The sequence below is a fragment of the Lupinus angustifolius genome, chromosome LG07 (genome assembly GCF_001865875.1).
Source record: "Lupinus angustifolius cultivar Tanjil chromosome LG07, LupAngTanjil_v1.0, whole genome shotgun sequence".
NCBI lineage: Eukaryota > Viridiplantae > Streptophyta > Magnoliopsida > Fabales > Fabaceae > Lupinus > Lupinus angustifolius.
This window is the reverse complement of record NC_032015.1, coordinates 3,605,215-3,631,696: the sequence shown is the minus strand read 5'-3', so window position 1 is coordinate 3,631,696 and position 26,482 is coordinate 3,605,215. Positions and strand designations below refer to the sequence as shown.

At 34.6% G+C, this 26,482-nt stretch overlaps 4 protein-coding genes and 1 pseudogene across 4 annotated transcripts; 4 read left to right on the top strand and 1 right to left on the bottom strand.

Moving 5' to 3' along the window:
• On the top strand, positions 2,460–5,181 carry LOC109352432 (annotated as a pseudogene).
• Positions 6,895–8,498, top strand: LOC109352794 (leucine-rich repeat extensin-like protein 4). Its single transcript, XM_019594990.1, has one exon. The coding sequence runs from the start codon at positions 7,008–7,010 to the stop codon at positions 8,259–8,261; it is 1,254 nt and encodes a 417-aa protein (XP_019450535.1). The 5' UTR covers positions 6,895–7,007; the 3' UTR covers positions 8,262–8,498.
• Positions 8,857–16,333, bottom strand: LOC109351838 (transmembrane E3 ubiquitin-protein ligase 1-like). Its single transcript, XM_019593486.1, has 16 exons — positions 15,949–16,333; positions 15,710–15,830; positions 14,865–14,937; positions 14,519–14,646; positions 13,931–14,046; positions 12,829–12,886; positions 12,384–12,450; positions 12,193–12,270; positions 11,736–11,893; positions 11,592–11,651; positions 11,341–11,434; positions 10,891–11,058; positions 9,968–10,296; positions 9,542–9,658; positions 9,300–9,465; positions 8,857–9,187 (listed from the first exon to the last, which is right to left on the bottom strand). Exons 1-15 carry the CDS (start codon positions 15,978–15,980, stop codon positions 9,364–9,366), a joined length of 1,701 nt encoding a protein of 566 aa, XP_019449031.1. The 5' UTR covers positions 15,981–16,333; the 3' UTR covers positions 8,857–9,187; positions 9,300–9,363.
• On the top strand, positions 18,253–22,224 carry LOC109352158 (RNA polymerase II subunit 5-mediating protein homolog). The gene is made up of 11 exons (XM_019594012.1): positions 18,253–18,530; positions 18,635–18,694; positions 18,784–18,951; positions 19,587–19,650; positions 20,565–20,776; positions 20,874–20,978; positions 21,087–21,120; positions 21,244–21,347; positions 21,520–21,561; positions 21,653–21,730; positions 21,867–22,224. The coding sequence occupies exons 1-11, from the start codon at positions 18,327–18,329 to the stop codon at positions 21,921–21,923; spliced, it is 1,128 nt and encodes a 375-aa protein (XP_019449557.1). The 5' UTR covers positions 18,253–18,326; the 3' UTR covers positions 21,924–22,224.
• On the top strand, positions 24,433–25,613 carry LOC109352771 (early nodulin-like protein 2). Its single transcript, XM_019594967.1, has 2 exons — positions 24,433–24,720; positions 25,136–25,613. The coding sequence occupies exons 1-2, from the start codon at positions 24,516–24,518 to the stop codon at positions 25,522–25,524; spliced, it is 594 nt and encodes a 197-aa protein (XP_019450512.1). The 5' UTR covers positions 24,433–24,515; the 3' UTR covers positions 25,525–25,613.

Genomic DNA, 26,482 nt, shown 5'->3' with positions numbered 1-26,482 from the left:
GTATATGTTAGACCAAAGGCTCGCAACTGTTTTTCAACAGAAATGGTTGATTAAGCTAATGGAATTTGATTTCACAATTGAGTTCAAACATGGCAAAGATAATGTGGTTGCTGATGCATTATCCAGAAGGGAGGAAGGGGAATGTTTGGCTTTGGTGGTTCATGACATTCACTCTGATGTATTGGACAGGATCACATCCACTTGGGCATCTGATCCAGGCCTTGCTTAGATCATATCTCATCTGCAATTGGACTCAACTTCACACAAACATTATACTTGGACTGGTGGTGAATTAAGAAGGAAAGGGAAAATAATAGTTGGCCAGGATCTAGTACTCAGACCAGAGTTACTTCAATGGTTCCACAATGTTGCTGCAGGGGGTCATTCTGGCAGGAATGCTACAACTAAAAGAGTTGAATCTGTCCTGAACTGGAAAGGAGTGAACAAGGATATCAAGCAGTTCATTCAACAATGCCAAGTATGCCAACAATGCAAGTATGATACAGCTGCTACTCATGGTTTCTTGCAACCCTTGCCCATTCCTGGTCATGTTTGGCAACACATTACTATGGATTTCATAAAGGGTCTTCCTAATTCACAGAGTAAGCAAGTTATCTTTGTCGTGGTGGATAGGCTTAGTAAAACTGCTCATTTCATGCCTTTATCACACCCTTATACTGCTGGAATAGTGGCTCAATCCTTTATGGACAATGTATTCAATTACATGGGTTCCCCGACTCCATAACAAGTGATAGGGACCCCATTTTTATTAGCCATTTTTGGCAAGAGTTGATGGCCTTCCAAGGTGTTCAACTCAACCTATCTATAACTTACCATCCTCAAACTGATGGATAGACTCAGGTCGTGAGCAGATGCCTGAAAACCTACTTAAGGTACATGTGTACAGATTTTCCACAACAACGGTCTAAATGGTCACTCTTGGCTGAGTGGTGGCACAATACCACCTTCCATACTTTTATTCAAGCCACTCCATATGAGGTAGTTTATGGACAACCCCCACCAGTTTACCTTCCTTATTTACCAGGGGAGTCTAAGGTACAGTTGGTTGATAGAAGTTTAGTCAAAAGAGAGGAAATGCTCAAAATTCTCAAATTTCATCTCATGAGAGCACAAAACAAAATGAAACAAGTGGTTGATAGGCATAAAAGTGATAGGGAATTTTAGGTTGGAGACAAGGTCTATGTTAAGCTTCAACCCTACAGGCAGATTTCAGTGGCTGCAAGGGGAAATGAAAAACTATCTCCTAAGTATTTTGGACCCTTTGAAGTGTTAAGCAAGATAGGAGCTGTAGCCTACAAATTGCAACTATCAATTCATTCGAAAGTGCATAATGTATTCCATGTCTCTCAATTGAAGAAGCATATTGGCCAAGAAATTGTTGCTGCATCTATCCCTGCAACCATAGAAGAAGGCACAAGAGATAGGGAACCTGAAGCCATTTTGGACAGGGCCACCGTGAAGCGACGAGGTAGGGATGTCACAAAAGTCCTGGTCCAGTGGAAGCATCATCTACCTGAAGAAGTGAAGATGCTATATGGGAGTATTATTTTGATCTATGTAAACAATTTCCTCATTTCCATTCTTGAGGTCAAGAATATTTCTAGGTAGGGGGCAATGTTATAGGTATTCTTGTAAGGGCAACATTACTGTAAGGGTAGAAGGGTCATTGTGCTTATTTAGTTGAGAATGAAATTGGAGGGAAAGTTAGTTACTTGAGTTTGTTTGTATAAATAACTTGGAGAGCAAGTTACCGAATTATTCATTGACAATTTCTACAAAATACAATCTTTTTCTTGTAATTCTTGATTCAATCAATAAGATAGTTCAAATTCCTTTTCTTTTCCATAAGAATTTCTACTTCTTGTTCCTGGAATTGCCGAATTCGTGTTAAAATTCTCCAATTCACCTACATCCATATCAATCTCGTTTGTATTAGTTTGTTGTTCTTGTGCAGTTAGTTCCTTTATGTTTTTACTACGATATTCCATTTTCTTTGGAGTTCGTGTTTAGTTTGTTTGTGTTGATGGATTAGCTGACATAGTGAAGCAAAATTGAAATTTTAAATGTATTTGTAACTTGTGTGAGGTTAACTCTTCTATATTTTTGTGGTAATGTGATGCTATGTCAAATTCTCTCCTTAGGGGTTCTTTTCTTAGAATTTCCTTTGTTAAATAGTGATTTTAAAATTATTTATCATCAGGTTAGTATTGCAATGCTATTAAATGGAAGAAAATGTTTTAACAGAGTCAATATTTTGCTAATTGTTATTTTGTTGAGAATCGACAAAGGGTGGCTAAACACTCAAACAACTATTCAAAGAAAAGAGGGTTGATATTGAATTTCAGTTATCTTTATTCCACTTCTTTATTATCTTAATAATTTTAGAACATTTGCTTAGTTAATTTGTATTTTTTGTATTAATCAGAGTTGCCATATTTATTTGTGAACTATCTGCTTTGCAATCATGGGTGATGCACTGCAGCATCCATCAGTGGTTCAGAAGTTAGCTGGACACTCTTATCTTGTGTCTAGGCTTAACCCCAACTTTAATTCCAGGAACTATTCGACATCTGCTACTTGCTTCAATGGAGGTGTTCATTCTTCTGGTTTAGCAATGGCCTCATATGTGTCTTCCATTACTGTCCCTGCACCAGCAGATTTCTGATGGGAGGAGTGTCTGCTGCTGTATCTATGACAGCTCCTCCTCCAATTGAACGTGTTAAGTTATTTATCCAAAACCAGGATGAACTTATCAAAAGTGGTCGGTTATCTGAGCCATATAAGGGGATTTCTGATTGTTTTGCTCGAACCATGAACGATGAGGGTATTGCTCTTTGGAGAGGAAACACTGCTAATGTTCTCAGATACTTCCCTACTCAGGTTCTAGTCTGACTAGTTATTGTGATGATTTTTATAGATAGTTACGTTCATTATACTCTTCTTATTGAAATAATACATGAGGTAGCAACTATTCCTCAAGATGTGGAGAAACCAGTGTATCAAATTGCGGACCGCATCACGCGATGCGGCCGCAATATTGCGGTTGCGGTGACCGCCGCAACCGCATCACACCGCAATTGCGGTGTGATCCCGATTCACAGTGATGCGACCGCAACAGGCCGCGATGCAACCGCATCAGACCGCATTTGGACCGCATCGGGCCGCAATGGAACCGCATCAGGCCGCATCAGACCGCATCGATGTCAAAAATATGTTTTTTCTCACAAAATAATTCACACCGCAATGACCGCAATCCGCATCGCAACGGTCGCAATGACCGCAATCGCAATAACCGCAACGCTATCGCGACCGCAACCGCAATTTAAAACACTGTTTACATCCCTTGGCCATAGCGACATTTTCCTTATTTTATTTGGATGCTGGTGAATGTAAATGTATTTATGGTGTTTGACTGTGGGCTACATCCCTCAACAAAAGCAATCCTTTCCTTCTTTTATTTGACTTTATGAATGTTTTATTGTAGACTTGTAGTTAGTGTGCTATCATGCATGCCACTGCATCATTTTGCAGCAGTTCGCTGTGCTCTTCTTGTTCTTGAACTCCCTCTTATTTATTTTGTGCTGTCTTGTTGTATACTTTGCAGCCCAGTATTGCTTTTTACATCGTTTTTTTGTATTCAAATTTTCTAGTTCATTTTCTCCTTGTTGCTGTGTACTTCACATTGCATGACCTTTTGGCATCATCTTCCTTCATTAACTGGTTATTTATGCCTTGGGTTAATGGTTATCGTGTGTCAATATTCTAAATTGTGAGTTGTGACATTGGTTCTTAATGAGTGCTGCCTTTGATTTTGGGTATTTTTATTTTTGAGCATTTATGTGAGGAGTAAAAAACTAAATTATTTACCTTTCCCCTCTAATTGTCAGTGTAGCAGCCATCCCTTTACCTGCTATCCTGCTATAATGTTTCTGGGATTGACTACATAGGATGAATGTAAATTTATTTGTGGTGATTGACTGTGGATTTTGCATTTTCTGTGCTATTTTTCTAACTTTTAATTTTGCCTTTTCCTTTCAGGCTTTGAACTTTGCTTTTAAGGATTACTTCAAGAGGCTTTTCAACTATAAGAAAGACAAAGATGGGCTAATGATGCAAAGGCTGCAAAGAAGGGTGGAGAGAGGCAGTTTAATGGCTTGGTTAATGTTTACAAGAAAACCATTCAGTCTGATGGTGTTGCTGGCCTTTATCGTGGATTCAACATCTCATGTGTTGGAATTGTAGTCTATCGCGGTCTTTACTTTGGAATGTATGATTCTCTGAAACCAGTTGTTTTGGTGGGTGGGATGCAGGTATGTGCAAAATTTGAATCTGAAAAATGGGTGTTAGATAACGCTACTCTTCCTCTCAATTCACTATGGATTTATGTTTTATAGCTTTAATGTTGTTGAATATTAACAGTTAGCTTGGTACTAACTACATGAATTTTCATGATTTCGTGTCCTTGAAAGTTGAAACATATGTTAAAAATGATACTGTTAGAATGCTTGCCTACCATATTTAGCATTGGATAATAATGTTAGCACCTGGTCAAATGTATTTAGTAATGCCTACACACATGATTACTCCAAAAGACAATTTCAACACATACTCCATTATGGTCACCAAACTTCAATTAAACTTTGGAGATTGCTCTCACATTTTGACTGTATTTTGACCACTATTATTGTGATTTTTATTTGTTTTCTTACTCACTCTGATTTTCCTGTTAACAGGATAGTTTCTTTGCTAGTTTCCTTTTGGGATGGGGAATCACAATTGGTGCTGGCTTGGCTTCTTATCCCATTGACACTGTGCGTAGAAGGATGATGATAACTTCTGGAGATGCTGTGAAGTACAAGAGTTCTTTGCATGCATTCCAAACAATGCTTGCAAATGAAGGTGCTAAGTCACTCTTCAAAGGTGCTGGTGTGCTTGCTGGGTATGACAAGCTGCAGCTCATCATGGTTGGAAAGAAATATGGTTCTGGTGGTGGCTAAGATGCAGATGATGACGACAATTACTTGGGATGGTTATGTTGATTCCCTTTTCATTTAAAACAACTTTGGATGAAAGATGGTGGTATTGTGGTATTGATGTTTCTCAGATTTTGGGCCTTGTTATTTAGGAAATTATAGTTTTGAAAACTTGACTTTTTACATGTAAAGTCCCTGCAGTTTTAGACATCGGGCATGGATCAAATTGTCATTTCTATTGCTCATGTTTAGTTGAAATGCTTATATCTAGTCTCTGATGAAAGTTGTTGTTACGATAGCTTGCAACAAGTCTAAATGACACGAAATAATAATTACTGACTGAATCACGACCATGTCGCTCTCTTTAAGACATTTTGTGGCACTGCAATGTGTAAGCAAACTATTAACCATGTCATTCATCAGGATAAAACTATGCCGAATTGTTAAATTTTAATAATTATATTTATTAATCATAATTTCAAACTTGATTGACTCATGGATTTTTCTATATGCTGGTATAAAATGGGTTGCTGCGTTTTTTAATGTTAGAGTTGGTTTAAACTTGGTTCAAGAGTTTTTTTTGTCAGCGATGCTATATGGCAAGTGCCATGCCACACCTTTCAAAAATAAGTAGCATGACTTCAAATTAGCCGGATTTTAAAGTAACCAAACAAAAGAGTTTGAAATAGTGAATGGACAGAGAGAGAACACCATTATATCATAGTAGTAAGAATATGATAATGGAGAGGATCCAAATTCTATTATATATCATGTATTTTGACATTGGTTCAAAATTGGAAAAGAATGAAGCTATAAGACAACAACAACAAAGTTGTCCAAAGTTCCATACCAAATAGAAGCAAAATACTGCTGATTTTTAGAATCAGTGACAATGAAAAGAAATTCACCGTATTCCAATTTTCCTTCTACAGAATGTTCATAATACATCTCCATCTAAAATATGCACTACACTTGTTCAAACATTTGTTAATGTAATACGTTAACAAGTAATGGTGATTAGGAATGAGAAAATTATCAAAGTAATCAATTTGTTTATCCAACCAAGAATTGAAAGGCAGCACTAGCAGCAGACAATCTTCATGCAGGGGTAGTTGCCATATAGGACTACGAATATGGACCTTTAAATCTAATTCTTGAGCTTTCTTCATATCTTTTGAACCTTTGACAAAATTGCTCGTTATCCCTTTCATTTAAAGAAACTCATTTTCTCATTTAGACATCTCCTCTGTCTTTCTCCATCTCCACTCAAACTACTATGAAAGTTACTTGGAAGGAGATAAGTCCTTGTAATGCGAATGTTCTTCCTCTTCTCTTCAAATTTATTAGTATTGATGTAAACCAAATCAAGCGCACCATTGACTATGTCTATAACTTCAAGCCATATTTGTCATCCCTGCCATGATGCCCCTCTACATTTTTTTGGTTGATTCTTATAATTTTTATTTAGATGAGAATATTATAACAACAACAACCAAACCTTAATCCCACTATGTGAGATCGGCTAGAAGGTGAAGGTTATGTTAGATGGTCTGCATAAAAATTTGTCAAATCTCTAGAGAATATTATAACAATTAGATGAATTAATGCATGCATTAATTTTCTCTATAATTTAATATTTTCACTTTTATGTTACATAGCATTGTCTTGTGCTCTTGTCCAATATTCTTCATATTTTGCTATATTATACCATATTTATGTTCATGATGTATCTATCTTTCCTAGGATATGCACCCGTCAATTTACTAAGCATTATTATTATTATCATTATTCAAAACCTACTAACCCCGGAATATTGGTTCGTAGGTTTTTGTAACAGTTAACTATCACTTTAACAGGTTGTTGTGATGGTGTTTGGATGTTTGTCATTTTCTAACCATTTTGATATCATGATTAAACAAAAGACTATGACTTTTTGGTTGAAAGTGAAAGAGCTCACAATTCCTTTACATAAATTGATTCACTCATTAGTCATTGCCACAATCTCACAAAGAAATGGCTTCAACTTCATCTTCCTTCATTACTTTAGTGTCATTCCTATTTTTTCTGCATCTCTCTTGTTTATTCAACAACCTTAATGCAAAGCACATTCTAACCAAAAATCACAACCACCAGCACCAACACACCAAGAATCCTTCATCAAACCCAAGGCTTTATCGTGCTTTTCTTGCGCTGCAAGCATGGAAGCGTGTGATCTACTCTGACCCTAATAACTTCACCACCAACTGGATAGGTCCTTCAGTTTGCACCTATCATGGTGTCTATTGTGCTCCATCTATAGATGACCCTGAAGTCACAATTGTGGCTGGCATTGACCTTAACTTTGGTGACATAGCAGGGTTCCTACCCAATGAATTAGGCTTGCTTTCCGACCTAGCTCTCCTCCATCTCAATAGCAACCGCTTCTGCGGCATCGTCCCTATAACCTTCAACAATCTTACACTACTCTATGAGCTTGATCTTAGCAACAATAGATTCGTTGGACCTTTTCCTTTTGTTGCGCTTTCCCTTCCTAGCCTCAAGTATCTTGACATCCGCTACAACGAATTTGAAGGGCCATTGCCTCCTCAACTTTTCAACAAATCTTTTGATGCAATTTTTGTTAATAACAATCGCTTCAGCGGTTCTATTCCTTCAAATTTAGGCCAAACCAAAGTTAGTGTCCTTGTCTTTGCTAATAACAAATTGGGAGGGTGTCTACCAGAAAGCATAGTTAACTTTGCTGATACATTGGAAGAACTTGTGTTAATCAACACAAGTATATCAGGTTGTCTACCACAGCAAGTTGGATCTCTCTACAAATTGAGAGTGTTTGATGTGAGCTTCAACCAAATTGTTGGCCCTATACCTTATAGCCTTGCAGGGTTGTCTCATTTGGAACAACTAAATTTAGCACATAATGAGATGAGTGGCATAGTCCCTAGTGCAGTTTGTGAGTTACCAAGCTTGGCAAATTTCACATTCTCTTACAACTTCTTCTGCGAGGAAGAGGGTATTTGTCAGAACTTGACATCAAAGAGAATCGCATTCGATGATCGCCGCAACTGCTTGCCAGAAAAGCCATTGCAAAGGAGCACAAAAGAATGCAATGCCATACTTGAGCATCCAGTTGATTGTTTTGAGCTTTGTTGTCCTGAAGATGGTGGTTTTGGGACCAATGTCACTGCTGGCTCAGTGGCTATTCCAACTGCTTCAATTCCAGCAGCAATGCCTGTTTCTGCACCTTTTCTTGCACCAAGCTACCCTTGATGAACAAGCATTCATGTTCTATAAATAGCCACCTTGTACATATTGTTTTTTTTAAAATTGTGTGTCTGTTTTTATACACTACTATTGCATCTTACCTCTAAATCCTTGGAAAGTGTTATGTTTTACCAGAAATTAGCAAGGTAATGGATAAAACTGTTATTTATACAATTAAGTTAACACCAAAGCTAAACACCTTCAACTTTCAGAAAATAAAGGAGAGAAGAGCAATATTAATGCTTGTTACCCTTTATATATTTTTTTCCAAAGTGGAAGATGTTCACCTTTAATGTCAATTTAAGTTGTATAAATAACATTGTTCTCAGTCTGGTGATACTAGGTTCGAAGAGTGAAGCCTTCTGGAGACCAAAACTGAACTGTGATTTTCTTTCATTATACATGAGAAAATGGTGATTATTCATCTTTATCCAATGATTAGTAAATAGTAAAATCAACTATTTATTAGATTCACCGATTCCCACACAAATTTCTGGAAAATAATGAAATGCAAAGTGAGGACACAATTATGACAGTAAATGTTTTCTAAAGTCAAACAAACCTTTACAGAATATATTAATAATAAGAATATACTAGATAGCTAGAACTTTTTTGTGTGAAAACGAGTCCATAATGTTATTGCCCTTCATGTTGCTCAATTATTTGGTTTATACAAATGGGAGAAAATGAATCTAGAGATCAATGGAGTAGAGGTAATGCTTTAACATACATAGTCTGCAAAATAAACAGATGCAGACAGGATGGAATGGAAATCAAATGATTGTTACTGAATCTATAATGAACATCATTGGTTATTGATGCATAGCCAGTAAAATTTTGAATAAAAAAATATCGCTAACATGATCGACTACAAACCAATGCCTCGTTATACTATCATGAGAAGAATTGTAGTGAATATGGATTCTATCCCACCTGCAAAACACAAGAAAAAGTCAGATTTTGTGAAATGCAACCTAAAGCAGCAAAACCCGTTTTGAATATATTAAAACTATAATGTACATGTTGGATGCCACTACATATATTACCAAAATTATCAAATTGGACAAGGTCAGCTGATTCTATTGGTATGAACACAGGGGAAATCTCTTCAGGCCGGTGGAAGCGGGCGCCGACAAGTTGGGCACTCCATCTTTATATCCATCCATCTTTGTAAACAGCCAGAGTGGAAGAAATGATCACAAGGTGTCACCTGTGTATGTTTGTGCATTAGACTAATCCAGATTGCTAATATTAATTTGAGTAGGCAAAGGTTTATGTCCGCATACCATGCAATCATTAGACCGCTGACTAAGATCAATGGCTGCCATGCAAATAACACAATCTGCAGCATGACTTGTATCTTGAGCAAACCTCCTACAATAGCTGTATTTCTCAGGTAGAATCTGCAAATCAGGAAAGATATAGTTAGACTGAAGGAGAAGCAAGAAGCAAAAAGGAAAAAGGTAAGATGCAGTTGCATCATGATCCATGCTTAGTTAACAAAACGAAGGGGGCACAAATCCAAAACAAAGTGTTTGTATCCCATCCTTGCCAGATCGTTGTGCTCGTAACAAACAAAAAAAGTAACTGTACCATGGAGCAAATGATTCAAGGAACGTCACTTAAACTAAAAGGTAATCAGCAAAAATCAACTTCAATTTTAAAATAATTGGATGAGGTCAACTGAATATAAGTGGTTACAAGGTATCAACCTGATGAGGAATGAACCAACGGGAGCCAAGGTAGTGCTGAAGTAGAAGAATCACAGCTTGAAGTCCAATAAGTATAGCCAAATAAACACACCACTTCTGGTCTGATTCTATTCGCATGAAGTTGTTAGGACAACCAAAAATATATAATGGGACTGCTAGCCGAGTAACAGTCATGCCTATGATATAATGAGGGTGCAATGGTTTGCGTGAATCACGAACAACATTGGTGATTATCTGAGGTATCCAAAAGGAGTATGCGAGAAGAAGAATGGGTCTTAAATAATAATGGAACTCATACATGAGCAGAATGCCTCCTAATAGGACCCCATCTGCAAGATAAGTTAAACAATTAAATCTCAGCCACACTTCACTTCTTCATACAAGGAAATCTCTGCAGTTTGTACCAATTGAAACAGCTGGAAAAATATTACTGAAGTTATCTGCCATGCTTGAACAATTGGAGTGGCATAGAAGATACTCTAAGAATCTAAGGTACAAAGGTCGGCTAGCCCAAATGAAAATAGATAAGTACTTTACTGTCAGATATTTTCCATTCCATTATGCTTATTTTAAAAGCAAAAAATATACTCAAGGATATACGAAATTCATAGATAACAAAACAGTATTTAAAGAGCTATTCAAGTAAAGACAATTAACCAGGCATTTATTTTATTTATATTTATATTTCTCGCATTAATACTTTCAAGCAAGCAACATAGGCTTTTATTCTTTAAAAAAACAATTTAGTGTTCAACCCAAAGCTGGCAGCTCATAAATATAGTGACTATTACAGGCACAGTTAAATTGTTAAGGAAATAACATAATGTGAACATGGATCCGATGTAGTCAATCAATCCATGGCAAACCACAGTGAAGAAATCAGATTGCAGACGGAAATTTCAATTCAAAATGAGTACACTTACAGAAACGGCTGTATAAAACTGATAGCTCACGCCTCATTGTCTCCCAACCTTCCCCGTTACTCAAAGGCCTAGTTGCCCTCCAGATGGCAAGAAGATATCTCATCTCAAATATTGAAAAAACCACAAACTTGAAAAATGCAGCAGTTGCAAAGGCATTAAACAACGATTCTGCAAGGCAAGAAGTAACAATTACTCATTAGACAGTCTACAACGGAAAATAATCACCCGCTCAAGTGATTGTCTGATGAGTAATTTGTTGTTACTTCCTGCCTTGCAAAATCGTATTGTTCAATGATAACAATTCTGCAAGGCGGGGAGTAACAACAATAACTCATCAGACATTTACGTAATCTAAGAGGCTGCTTCCAGGATTTGAACTCATAACCACCCGGTCACAAGGAAAGCGGAGTGATTAGATGAAAATTTCTATTATTTATTTGGAAAACTTACCGACCAGTATTCCTGCAGTGAGATGTAAAAGACAGAGATAAGCATCCAGAATAGCTTGTTGGCCAACCATCACTATTGAAACCTTAGCAGCCCCCTGAAGAGGTATATATGAATTATTATCAATTCTATATTTACATATAATGAAATAAATATTGTCTCGTACTTCATTCCAATATTGAACATTTATATCAGTTCAATTCATTGAATCTATAATGTGAAATTTCATATAAAGCTCCGAAGTGAATTCTTACAGATTGAGTGTTGCTGTGCTCCATCTGCCGAATCAATAGAAGAACTTGCAAGAAAGAGAGCTGGTATATGCACACTAAGGAGCTCACAAAGTAATGGATAGCAACAGTCATAAAGCTGAAAGAATTTTAATGATTGAAGGATACAAAAGTAACCATCAATGTGTAGTTCACTGCTTTATTATAGTAAGCTTCAACATTAATGGATGATGCATTGAACTGCAAAGGAGAGAAGCAATATCCATCATCATCCACCAATGGACTCTCCACTAACCCTTCTAGGTGAAAAGAATCACGCGCCCCTTCTATATGAAGTTATATAACAAATTAGTAAATTATAGCATAAAAATATAAATTTTAATCAAACACAAGAATACACTAAAAAGCAATAATTCCTAGTAAACTATTTTTCAATAATATGAATGTTTATAAATAATCAGCAATTTTAATATTAAATGTGATTAGAGCCTTCCTGTTACCACTGCAACCTGTTCATTCAAATTTCATTTCTTAACAAAATAAGTTATTTATTAGAAAGAATTCAAGTGGGAAGGATAAGCAAGAAGCAATAGAAAGTATTCATACGCTGGGAGAACTCAAGTACCGTGTTTTGATGATGGCAAACGTGAAACCTTTGCAGCAATTTCAACATTACAATGTTTCTCCAAGTCATGCAGTAGAGCTACAGTAATGGCAAAAGGAAAAAGAAAGTCAATAGTAGAACATGAACCAACAAAAGAAAAAGGAAAAAATCTCTTCAAAATATACTAGAAAACTGAGAAGTGTATAAATTACAAGATTTTCTTCTCCACGTCTTATCTCGTGAAGATTCTTGGAATACTTGAGATGAGAAAACTCCAAGCTGCATACAGAAAGACACATAATGCAACAAGTACTTTGAATTCTCAGTTTACTCCAAAAATAACAGATCATATTTATTTTCACATATCCATAATGAGGACCTTCTAGCTAACACTCTCAGATGGAAACATGTAGTAGGTCTAGAACCTAGCTGTAGAAACTAAGATACTATGAGAATATAGCTGTCTTACAATTTGCATAGCAGCATCCATGGTGAAATTTTAGGATTCAAGGAAATTTAAATATCAATTCTACAGAATAATAAACATTTCTATTGATCATCAAAATCAGATGTGTTGCTAAAGATTATTGTATACTATAGAATCAATACCATAAATGATTGTGAACAATTAATGATGTATCTAGAAAGATGAGATACCAGATGATATGGATTAGATAATAGAAAATCATCATCCTGATCCAACCCTCCTTTTCCACTGCAAAAGGAGAAAGCAAAAAAACTTCAGCAAATTTAGATAATACAGGCCTTACTATAGCTGTTTCAATTGTATATAAAATTTCAGAATCCAATAAAATACACGCAACAAACAAACCAGATAATAAAAAAATTGTTCACATACAATCCAATTAGGACATTTAAAAAAGTATATTTAAACAATCATGATAACTTGAGAGAACTTCACAGAAAAATGTTTTTATTGATTAAGATTGAACTGAACAGCAAAAGAGAGTAATCACCACCAAGGGCTTTCCCTTACACACAAACTGTAACACGTTGAATTAATGAGACCTTCCTATATAATTTCATCTATTTAACTAACTCGGTTGACTAACTAATTTTAGAACTGACTCAACTAGGCTCCTCTAACCAGACAACTTGTCAGCCAAAGTATGCCCAGCTCTGTATCCTAAGAAAAGTAAGGTCTCATTGAACATAAGTGACATTTAAAATCTGAACTATTCCATAATCTACTGCATTAGAAAACAAAACAACAAGACAGTATTACGAATTGTGCGGAAATTAATTTCAGAACTGCTGATACCTAGATAGCGTTATGTGTCAAGTCTTTAGCACTAGTGATGATTTCCCCTCCATAATTTACTAGGTCACTTAACGTAAACAAGCATTCTTAATTAATTTAATGTGTTGCACTTTGTTTTATTATCAGTCAATCACAGCGAGTTTTATACTAATCCAATGTTCTCGAGTATGAGTGATTAATAAGTTCTGAATGCGGTATTAGCAACTTTATAATGATGTAGTTATTTCATTGTATTTGCCACATGCACATGGGTTTACCAGTGCATCTGTTTCATTCTTAAATACCAACCCCCTACTAGCTAATAAACACCACTTCTTAAGGGAGAGAAGGGAAATCTATTATCTATCATATATCAACCTGTAGAATGTCATGTATAAATCAGATTTCGTCAGTCTCAATTTTGAATAGTAAGGATCTGAATGCAATAAGGTACCATATAAACTTGAGCAGCTTGGCTGCATAGCATATTGGTGTTACCTGTTGGTTATCATTCGAAGCTGTCTAAAAGGCCATATATATACACCTTCTATTCTGATTTGGGCACCACCAACATTGTATTCTTTGTCAAACACATCATGGAATATAACTATCCCCTGACAAAACAGCATGAAAAAGAGGAATAAATTATTAGTTGTATAATTATCATCTGATCTAGCTAGAGACATGGTTTAAATCATGGTATAAAAGCATTCGTTTACACTGGGTAAGGTCCAAAAAATAAATTTGAGTTATTGATGATGTACAAGAAAACATCCAACTATAATGCATTCCATTTTATACTAAGTGTTACAGAATTAGGGTTTTCATTAGCCAGGTGTCTTGTTAAGGTAGAACTAAGCCTTATTATTGGTCTGGGTCTCTGGGATTGTACTAGTAGTGCACATTAAATTCACAAGTTAAAAACAAATCTTTAAATAAACTGAAGTGTAGTAATATATATGTCGCGACCAAAAAAAATTATGAAATGAGATATTTAGCATAATTCTTCGGGAGAGAGGAAAAGTTTCATCTAAATTTTGCCAACTTTAAGAAGCTGCTAAATCGGTTGATATTTTGAAATCTCACATGCACATAATGGACACCAGTTATCTTTGTGGGTGTGCTAGCCAACTCAATTACAGAATTCCCATTTGTTTTTCTAATGTCTGGGTATTTGGAAGAGCCATTTGTGATATCTAGCAATTTCCAAGTCCCTGCATTTGAGATCAGATTTTGACAAACTTAGAAACTCATTACATAATAAATTAGTATTTAGTGGACAAAGTTTATTTGAAAATAACTCTTTTACTATTACATGAATAGTCCAAATGCCCTACTTTAGTCAAACCATGGGAGCAAGTGTCCTACATTACACCTGAATGCCCCCCTGCCATTGTATTCTGGTAGCCAACTAAAAGCAAAGAATACCAACCTCTGTAAGTTCCGGTTATGTTCCATTGGGAAAATGGACCTATGTCACTTTCGTCTCTTCTTGAAAAAAGCCACTGAAAGAAGCAATGTCAACACATGCAAATCAATCAATTCTCCTTCAGTCGCATTTTGTCACAAGCATTACAAAATCAATTCATCAATGAAAAGTGAACTTTAATGTTTAATCATAAGCCATAGTTTGTAGGCAAGTTACATAACAGTAACACCAAAGGTTAATGTCTTATGATAAAGTGAAAGTCCTCGGGGGAATGCCAAAGGTATTGCAACCAAACAATACAGCAAAATTACATAGTCCATTACAATAAACTTAACTGTGAATGATCTAATTTGATATACTGTGCTTTAGCTATTTCTAAATGCAAGTTCGGCAAATATGGGGGCAACTACAAAAACTGGAAGCAAAATACATGTGCAAATGTCTTTAAGCCCTTTGCCCAAACCACAATTTTTAAAACCAAATTGATGTGCAAATACATGTGCAAATTGTCTAACCGAATATTAAAACCAAATTGCGGTTTGCAACCGCAATTGAGTTTGAGGCTTCGAAATTGCCATTTTGATACTCTCCAGCTTTCCGCAACTGCAATTGCGGATTTGCCATTCATATTCTCCCGCAATTGTCAGCACTCTGGGGTGGGTGGGGGGTAAAAGCCAGTAATAATCCTCACAGCTTAATTAATCAAAATGAAAGCAAAAAATGATTGATAGTTCGATACTAAAGCCCACAAAACTTGTTCCAATTCTCAATTTACATCAACAACTAGTCAATTACCATATTCAATAAAACAAAAATCAGTGAAAATGACTACAAGTTGATAAACAAACCTCATCGCCCCATTTGCCAGTTCTGTCCCTTAAGGGTCTCAAACCCACCACTGGACTAAGAAACAACAGAAACACACACCACCCAAATGTAATCCTCCACTTGACCAAGCAAAGTTCCAACCTTTGAACCATATCAAACCCCAAACACACCATTTCTCGTAAAAATAAAAACAAAACCACTCAGCTACAATTCAACGACCCAATTGTCACATCCACTTCTTGATTGTAACTAAACCAACCTTTGAACCATATCAAACCCCAAACACACCATTTCTCGTAAACAAAACCACTCAGCTACAATTCAACGACCCAATTGTCACATCCACTTCTTGATTGTAACTAAAACCCAACATAAGAAATCTGTTAAGAAAAGAAAAGGGTTGCTTCAAAAGAAGTCACAACGACGAGTTCGTGAATTGTAGATGTTAATCAGAAAGTGAAAGCCCAACGACTTCAAAATTTCCCTTCACCAGCAAGAGTCATGCACCAAATGCAGCAAACTTTGTTTGAATTAAAAACTAAAAAGAATTAAAGATTGAATTTTTTATATTCGATAATTGTGGGTTAAGGTGGAACAGTGGTTGACGAGGTTCGTTGTGGTGTGGGTTTTGGTGAATGGAGTCATGACTCATCATAAGTCGTTGCTGGCTCTCGTCATGTTATGAAAAATAGAATATTATTCACGCGCCATGTGGAAGGGGGTGTTTTCCACGTACCAATCAAAACAAAGTTCACAAGCTACGTGGTGTTTTATTGGAATTCGGGTAAAAACACTTCACCAGATAATTCGCTTTGGAATAAAATAATCACATCTTTTAATAAATTATTTTACTAATCCTTTCTAAGTGATAATTGATTTGTAAATGTTATGTTGCTTTCATAAGAATTTGTAACTTAATTTATACCGGTATATCGCTAGTTTTTAGCATTAATTTTTTTATCGTAATTTTTTTTGCTGTTTTTAAATGTAATACATTTTTTCTAATTAAATTAAAATAGTATATCTTATGCTTATGATGTATATCTTAACCCTTTTTTTTATGTCTAGCCAATAGACATCATAGGATATTTCATGGTCTAATTTAATGAGGATTGGTGTATGAACTCTCAAGTACATAATAAACTTTTTTGAATGGATGAAACATTATTGCAATGGAAGTTAATAATTTTTATAGTGATTTAGTTAAACTTTTAAGATTTTAAGTTGGATATTACTAATACACTTGCAAAGTGTAACTGGTTTTTTAGATTAAATTTTGTTTTTAATGCTTTATGATCAATCTTCAGTATGACTAATACCTTTTTTATAAATATCTTACTTAATTATATTTATTTTAAAATATACTGATTATTGTGCATTCATCAGCATATATATTATGATTATTTGATTTAATTAAATTCTAAAATGGATTGATTATGAAACTTATATCAAACAAGGATTCGTTGTGTTTAAATAATGATAAAATGAAAATACAAATGTATTGTCTATTTAAATTCAATTTGGTTAACATTTGGAGATTGATTAGCTTAATTTGAAACAATATTATCCATTAAACATGCAAGGTAGTTATGATTTGGATATTGATTCTATTTGATATACACATGACATATCTTACCATTGAGAGTGGATGAGATGTGAGGGACTCTTTCTTTGTTTTTTTTTCTAAAAAGGACAAATATTGGGGGGAAAATTGAGTTTTGAAAATTTGTCACAAATATTAAGAGATTAGATTATCAAACATAACATTGGTAATATGGACAATGTCTATGGACGCTGCATAATTGGACCTCAAGATGTACATTTTAGTATGTCTCCCTGCACATGTTTTCCTTACCTGAATGTTCACTGGCAAACATGCTACATTGGCTAGAAATGTGAGCTGCATGTGGCTTAAAGAAGAAATAGAACAATACACTAAAACAATATTTCTTAATCTCCCCGGTTTTTGGGTACATTATAATATGATGCATAAATATACTTATTTATACATTTTATGTATCTGCTGTCATATTAAAGTCGAACTTAATAAGGTATTCTTTCAATGGTAATTCTATAAAGTTTGTCCCTTTTATCCTAGTTTGAATAGTGGATAGAGAAAATGACAATCTCATTAATCCATTCAAGCACATCACTAATTTCTTTTCAATTTTAATTAATTTTATAATTTTTTAAATATTTTTAATTCCTTAATTTTTCAATCATCTTTGTATTTTTTTAGGGCATCACAGAATCCTTTTTGTATTCCTTAATCTTTCAAGACATGTAGATACCATCCAAGTAATCCTCATTTAGCCAAGACATATAGTTTTTGTGATATTATTAAGTGTATTTCCCTATTTTTATGTAAAGAATTAATATATTTCGAGACGTGTAACTAATGTTTTGTGAGTAATACTTAATATTTCAATAAAATGATATTTAAATACAGGAACGTGGACTTTTAATCTGGGCCTCCGAATCTACAACCCAAAACACCGTTTATAGCGTCTCGGGTAACCGGATCCAAATCACCGGCAATTTAAAACCGCAGAGGCGAGTGTGTGCGCGTGTTCGAGTAGCATTAGCATAGTAAGGAAAGCGCAGAAGAAAAAGAACCAGCTTTGTGTAGAAGTAAAAATGGAAGATACAAGGAAAGGGACGGTGACGTCACTATCATCTGTATTCCCCGCAGAGGAGGCACAGAAGGCAGTGAAGCGCGTCCAAGACACCATCGCCGATAAGCAAAGTGAGCTCGATTCGTTACGAGGTTTTGTCGCAGATAACAATAACCTCGTCAACCAAGTTCACAAGCTCCCCGAACAACTCTCTCACGACATCATGGTCAATTTTAAATAATCAAATATTTTCTTTTATTCTTTTTCATTTTCACTCTGAGAGTATACATTTTTAAAAAAGATTCGAACTTGGAAAATGGGTTTTTTCAGGTTCCGTTTGGGAAAGCGGCGTTCTTCCCTGGTCGTTTGGTTCACACTAACGAGTTCCTGGTATTCAATTCAGTGTTCCCTTTTGTTATTTTTTGAGTTGTGGAAATTTCGGTTTTCAATGTGACAAAGAGTGTTTTTTTATGGTTTAGGTTTTATTAGGTGAAGGGTATTATGCAGAGAGGACTTCTAAACAGACGGTTGAGATTTTGACACGAAGAGGGAAGTCATTGGATTCACGGGTTGATTCTATTGAGGCCATCATTAAGGACCTTCAAGCTGAGGCTTCCTTTTTCAATGCCACTGCTTCTGAAGCTTTGGTGGGTTTTTAACTTTTACTTATTCTCTTACCACTATTGCTTTCAATCTAGGAACCACAAGTGCAAAATAGGATATAATTAACATAAGCACAAATGTTAAATTAAAAAAAAAGGAATAATGCTTTACTGTTTAGCATAAGTCATTGTGAACATAATAAAGTGCTTACAATTGTCTAATTATTATAGTATTTTTCATCTCCACCGTAGGAAAATTCAAATATAAAATTGTAGAATACACCAGGAGTATGCAAAAGTATCTAATATAACATGGATGCAATGATTATATTGAAGCGACTGTGCTTCATATGTTTCAAAAAAGTTTGAGTCTACTCTGTGCCATGTTTTATTTTTGACAAACACATCTGTTCTGTCAAGAATCTGTGGATGCATTGTTTCTTTCCTTTGAAGGGTTGTTGGCTGTAATGGTTCTTCGATGTCTTTTCATGCAAAATTCAAAGTCATGCTGTAATGTGTATTGCTTCTTGGTTTTACAATGGTGTGTTTGCTGAACCTGAACTAACCTTAGCTTTATATACTCCATTTTATCATGGCTTGTTTCATATATTTGCTTGGCATTTGCATGTTTTCATCAACACTTAAATGATTAACCATTGTGGTGGTTTAATTCGGCACAGGAAGGTCTTGTGGAGATAAGGGAAGATTATGTGGAGGAAGACTGCGAACAAGAATCTAAATCAGGCATGGTCATGCTTTCTGTTGCTTTCCAATGTTTAAGATTGTATTGGATGTAGTCCATGCTCACTCAGAAGTCTAAATAAAGTTCTCAGTCCTTTCTCTGCTAGCTTCAAATTTATCTTAGATTATCCAAATATAGCAGTGGTCGTCATCCTCTATTTAACCAAGTCTTAATTCTGCTTGACTTTGACTTTCGACATTCTACCATGATTTGTTGTTATTAACATGTATAATTATTTATCTCGATATGCATGGAAATGATTTCCTTGAAACTACATGGTAGATATGAAAATTCTTGATCTCTTATTTTGAACACTAATTTCTGTTTTACAATATATGACAAATTGCATTGCTAACCTATAACATATTTTTTGTTCATCTCTTTTGCAACCTATCTGATTTTTAATAGTACTTATGTCTTCGAACGGTATGATTATTCAAGTAATTTTTATAGTTCAAATTAATGGGCTAAGCGATAAGCCATCCTGAATAACCCAGCAAAATGTGTGGACTGGTTCAACAATAACAAATCCTAAGTATTCAAAATACATTTGGATATACAGACAGCCATTTGTAAGTGTATGGATACATGTAACCTTTTGTCCTTGATGGTTTCCGTATAGTTTAAGCTTTACTTCTAAGTGGAAGAACATATAATATTTTTCTTTCCCTTGACAGTTTTCATTAACTTGCTCACTTTGTAGTTTTTAGTATTCTTTTTATGTCTCTCTTTGTTGCTTAATGTTTGGAGTTGAATTTGAACCAAGATAAATGTTTATCAGTATGACTCTTTTATTTACCATTTTATGAATGCTAGTGTCAAACAATGCACCCGACCAGTTACCATACTTCTAAATTTGTTAGAACTTAGAAATATTGAAATTATGCATGAATGATAAGCTAATATTCTTTTTCAGGACCATTGAAGCAACCTGCTCCTAATTTTGGGAAAACTACAGATGACGATCAGCAATATGCTCAAATTATGTCCAGATTGGATGAACTTGAGAAACAAGAAGAGCTTGCTGCAGAAAGTGGCAATCACAGTGATCAAAACGAGGAAACTACATCTGATACTGATGATATTTCATATCAGAGACCTACTGATAACAATCTCCAAAGTTCACAAGTAATATATTGCTGAATTTGTTGAATTCTGGTTTAGAGCCAATGCTCACATTGGACTGTGATAGCTCATTATCCACTTTCTGTGGATGTGCAAATAGGACTTTCGTCAAGGTATGCTTCTGGACCAGACTAAGAGTAAATGTGTGGCAACTGAGATTCCAAAAAAGCAAAGTCATCAAGAAGACATAGCCGATCAGTTGAATGTAAGATAGTTACTTCCTATTTTCTTAGTTCATCTCTGATGTTGTTTTGTACGTCCTGTAATATTCACTGATGAAGCATGGTTTTGCATTTTATTTTTTAAAATGCAGTTTGCAAGCCTTGCAGTGCAATCTAAGGTCCAAGGTTAGTCTTCAAATAAGTTTCATCATTTGCTGTTTGTGTGCACATTTTGTGTATCTTATAATGGTTATCCATGTGTTTTCATCTATTCTGAAACTAATTCTTCTGTTATGTCCGAACTATTAGAGAAGGAAAAAGTTCCCAAAAAAGTGAGATTCATCGATCAGGGTGAGAAGCTTGTACACCCCGAAGAGAAGATAGTTAAAGCAACTACTGCTTCAAAAAGTGAAGTATGTAGATCTTGATGTGAAATTTCCATCATAATATATGTTCGTGCTGTTATTTTCTGTACTGTTTTGAAGTCAAATAGAAAACTAAAAAAATAAATACTTCTCTGATTTCATTTGCTTGGCTTGGCTTTGAAACCAAATGGAACTTGCATTTCTATGTATTCCTGTACAGGTTCAACACCAGACTTCACAAACATCATTTGATAGTCGCAAGGTGTGTTTGCACTACAATATTTACTCTCATAATGCCCGGCAACAAAAATGTGTGGCAGATGATAATTTTCTTGAATAAACATTTTCTGCAGGCTTTTACAGGCTCCATCGTAGAGCATGCTGAGAATATAAAAACAACTCCAAGGGAACAAAGTTCAACTTCGTCACAGGTTGATTTATTAATTCATACATGGTTTCCTCAATAAATAAGGCTGATATATATACATGGTGTTTCAACTATGATGCTTGGCAATTTTTTCAGTTACTAAAATCTATGATAATCATGATTGTGAGTGACCTTTGCAGGTATCTGATTCTCAACCTAAAAAACCAGTCTCAAGATTCAGAATGCAGAGGAAATAGTTACAATAATAAGAGAAGTTTGTTGTAACTTAGAAGCATGTTTTGCAATCTAATGATGGTTGTGTCTTGTGCTTGTTCGAATTAAAAGCAGAACAAGTAAAATTTGGATAAAAAATCATTACAGGAGTAAACTCTTTGTCCTTCCTTTGTAGAAGGAAAAAGATGAAGAAATGAGGATGGGATTTCTACAGTTTTAAGGCAAGGATTAAGATTAAACGGATTTGTATGCTTTACATAGGATTATTGTAGCTGATATAATTGATAATTTTATATGTTTTGGAATCAGTCAGATTTGTCACAAGTGTCTTATATTGGGAAAACACCAACTATTTTATATTGGGAAAAGCTATGGGATACTCCAAAAAATATGCATCTTGAATGATTACAATATTTATTCAATTTCACAAGATGTTAAAATCTTTAATTTTTTGTATTGCAAGTATGGAAGGCCTAAATTTGTGATTCATCTTTAGAAACATTCTTCAACCATTAATAATCTTCTTTTCTTGTAGTCTTGAAGCACTTTTTCTCTTTCAAATGGAGTTGCTGATAGTAACTATTTGCTAATGCAACCTTTCCCATGCCCATAGATTGAGCAAGTGGTCTATATTGGGTTCTCTTCCTTTCATCAGTCCAAGCAACTTTCTGTTTTTTAGTTACAAATATGCTCTCTTTCTTTGGTACACTAAAGTGGTGCTTGGCATGCTTAATTACTTATGCTATAAACATGCAATGCCTAAAGGTACAAAACATACGTTGACCTAATGGAAAATTCACTTTGTAATTTCTCAAGTTTTAAAAATAATAGACAATATATAAGTATCAGAAGCTTTACTCCTTCAATTCAATCTTCAAATGCCATAAAGCAAGGAATATATATATATATATATATATATATATATATATATATGTATATTAGAATGAAAGAGAAAAGTGTAGTCATTTCATCAACTATCTATCTTCATGATACAATGTATTTTATGATAAAAGAAAACAAGGAAATATGAATCATACCAAGATCTTCAAATTCTGGTTTACTTGTAGCAGCCCTCACAGGCTGAGTACAGAACCTGGTTTCAGACTCTGATACTAGAACACAGTTTGCATGACAAGGTTCAATCCAAGCCCCCCAGCCCACTAGCACATGTAATTTTGATTTAAAGGTTATTTTATCATTTGCATTTTATTTATATAATATTTTTGTCATTTTGATGGGTTATGTATTTGTGTAGCAAATATTAGATAAGACAAGAGCTTAAGAGGTTTATATTCTTACCTTATCTCTTATCAAATTTGTCCTTAACATCAATATGAGCCCAAGAGGCTTGACTCTCAAGATAAGACTTAGTGAGACTAGGAAAGTAGATGGTCTTTCATCAATTTATGTTTTCTTAAACAAATTTAATACCGTGTAAAAATAGATTTACCTATCTTTAAGGGAAAATGAAAATTTATCCAAAGAAAAAACTTGATTGTTTCTTGTGTGAAATTAAATCGAGAAATGTAAAATACTATTTTGAAATGAAAGAAATCGGCACTTTATTATGTATATAAGAAACGTATAACTTAGAGTTGTCAAAATTTGTCGTCTTGCTTAACGTTTTAGATGTGATCAGATGACGGTTTTGCCAATAATAAAATTTGTTTTTTTCTCGAACGGACATATCTCGTAAATTGAAATGTGCAGCATTTTGAGGCAAAAGAAACATGAACCAAATAAATAATTTAAATATTTTTATTTAATTAAACAAAATAAAATTTTCCATTAATTTTTACGTGTGCATTTATGTTTTAATAAATTTTCCACTAAAGGTTGATCATATTTGAATTTTCTACTTATTTTCCAGAGTAGTAAGTTGAAAATTAAAGCGAAATCAAATTCATTTATATGCAAACAAAATGATATTAGTTAAATGAGGAGAATAATAAGTGACAATACCTGATTTATGTGGAAGTGTTGTATAATCAACTAAGAATAGTGAGTCATAAACTATTATAAACCCAAGTAACTTTCTATAAGTTTTCGCAAACATCATACATAAAATACAGATTTTCTTAGAATCTCTTCTCAAATGGTTAACAAAACATTATTCTATTACATTCTTAAAATTGGTTCAAATTAAACTAATTTGAGTTAGATTAGTCTGTGAGTAGCACTGCTATGAAATGATTATGCAATACTTTCTCAAATTTGAGTGTTGGAATTTGTGACTAAGTAAGAATTCCCCCCTGATTGAAAACTTTTTAATTAACTCTTAATCACAACTTTTATTACATCTACATTTTTTGGGTACATGCATCAAAATAAAATCATGAATTAACCCAAGCATGTAAATAAATCACTGTTGAGTCTCTTGCATGTCGCCATGTATAACCGAAACACTGCTCAAAACCAAACAAAAGCCCCACCTAGTTTCATGATACAATGCAACTCACTGCCAGCAAAGATTTTAACCTTTCAACCAATTTTCATGCTTTGTCCTACATCAGTTACTCTCATTTTCCATTATAAATTAGCTTATCCCTCACCCTTTCTTATCATACATCCACCTCTCTAGTAACTCTCTCTCAATCACTTAAGAGTATTCAACAATGATAAGGGCTGGTATAGTTTCTGAGAGCTTTGTCAACCTTTTCCTTTTGATGGTATGCAGTTTGCTTCTTATCTCATCACCCTCATCTGAAACAGAAGCAAAGAAGTTTCATGTTGGGGGTAAAGAAGGATGGATTCTCAAACCTTCTGAAGACTACAATCACTGGGCTGCAAAACTTAGGTTTCAAGTTAATGACACCGTCCGTAAGTCCAATTAATGTTTCTTACTATCAAATTTATATTCATTTTAATTCGAAGCCTTGAACCAATAGTTTATGAAACATCTTTATCCTAATAAAATTGTATGATGACTTTATTCAAAATCAATAAAAGAATTTGTCATGAAAATTTTGATCTAGAATAACCACAAATAGTTTTTCTTAAAAAAGAAGAGGAACATGCTATTTCACCATAACCTAAAGGTTGGAGTTAGCATTCTCATTTTAATACATTTTCACCCCTTCTATTATAATAACAAAATAAAAAAAAATTGCTTATTAACTTCAGTCTCAGGAAGGGAAAATAAATAATTAAATATAAGTAAGCATACATAGAAAACTAAGTTGATTTCTTCTTGAAGTGTTTATCCTCTTAGAACTTTATTTTGAATTGCATGCAGATTTCAAGTACAACAAAGGGTCTGATTCGGTTCTGGTAGTGAAGAGGGATGACTATGATTCGTGCAACGTGAACAACCCTATGCAAAGAATGGACGATGGAGATTCAACTTTCAAGTTAAGCAACTCAGGTCCCTATTTCTTCATAAGTGGCAATGTTGAAAATTGCAAGAATGGTGAGAAGCTCATTGTGCTCGTTATGGCTGTGCGCCACAAGGTGGCGCCACCACCGGCAAGCGACTTGATGCCTAGGGAAGTTGAACGATCCAGTTTGGTTCCGGCAGCACATGCGCCGTCGAAGGCTAATTCGGCGTCAGTGAAGAGGGTTGGTGTGGGTTTTGGAGTTGGGCTGGTTATGATGTATCTCTGCTTTGGTGCTTGGTTTGTTTAGTTTGTTTGTTATTATCAACAAGTAACTTATTGTGAAACTTCAGTAAAGGTTTCTCATCAGAATAATGGTTATAGTTCGGTTTCATTTCAGTGGTTTGAACTTTGTTGTCTTTCTTTTGGAATATATGAGAAAACAATGTTCAATGTTTGCGTAATCTTTCACATATTTGGCTAAAATTAGAAAAATACACTTTCCTAAAAGTGCAAAAATTTGAAAGAACATGTTGTTTATAAATTCATAACATCGAACCAACCATAAAATATTTATACAAACTGAAATACCCGTTAAAAAAGAAAACCTAAAACACCGGCTCCCACCAAGAAAAATAGCAATGGGGAAATAAGAATTATGTGTCATTTTAGTTGATGCGAAAATAAGAATTTTGTATATCCCCGGGTTGCTGAGATGGAATCAGATAATGTCCTTGTTCTAATTTTCTGAATAAGTTGTGTTTATTCAACATATTATCCAAATCAATAAAATTGCACCGTCTACGTCCCTGCCTCGTTAAATTTTCGGTTGAGTTGCACTGAATACGCAATCAAAATAATGGTTTTTTTATCAGTTTTAATTCTATTGCAGATACTCAGTGATACAATATGAAAGCTCAGGTACCATGACCTCCAAATCAGGAGGTGCAATGACCATGATAACTCTGAGTATTTTGCTACAAAATTATCTGAAAGTTATACCCTTTTGCAGCAGCATGGAGTAAAAAAAGAGAGATTGGAAATGGTACATGAGAGTGACAATCAGAAAGAACGTAGCGATACAAATTTTGATCATATCAAATATTATATTCGATGATCACTCATCTTTTTCTGTATTTGCTTCCTCATATTCGCATTCCTCTCAGTTTATTATACAAATAAACTAGAATTGTTTTAAAAAACGCGAAATAAAAGCACCTTTGGAAAAAAAACATATGAAGGAATGGAACAATGAGAGAGGAAAAATC

Coding starts and splice junctions, on each gene's coding strand:
- LOC109351838 (XM_019593486.1), bottom strand. CDS start 15,980: ATGGTGTGTTTGGGGTTTGATATGGTTCAAAG. Junction 15,831..15,948: donor GGGTTTGATATGGTTCAAAG/GTTGGTTTAGTT, acceptor TATGGTTCAAAG/GTTGGAACTTTGCTTGGTCA. Junction 12,451..12,828: donor TATCTAATCCATATCATCTG/GTATCTCATCTT, acceptor TTCTGTATGCAG/CTTGGAGTTTTCTCATCTCA.
- LOC109352794 (XM_019594990.1), top strand. CDS start 7,008: ATGGCTTCAACTTCATCTTCCTTCATTACTTTAGTGTCATTCCTATTT.
- LOC109352771 (XM_019594967.1), top strand. CDS start 24,516: ATGATAAGGGCTGGTATAGTTTCTGAGAGCTTTGTCAACCTTTTCCTT. Junction 24,721..25,135: donor TCAAGTTAATGACACCGTCC/GTAAGTCCAATT, acceptor AATTGCATGCAG/ATTTCAAGTACAACAAAGGG.
- LOC109352158 (XM_019594012.1), top strand. CDS start 18,327: ATGGAAGATACAAGGAAAGGGACGGTGACGTCACTATCATCTGTATTC. Junction 18,695..18,783: donor TTCACACTAACGAGTTCCTG/GTATTCAATTCA, acceptor TTTATGGTTTAG/GTTTTATTAGGTGAAGGGTA. Junction 20,979..21,086: donor ACATAGCCGATCAGTTGAAT/GTAAGATAGTTA, acceptor TTTAAAATGCAG/TTTGCAAGCCTTGCAGTGCA.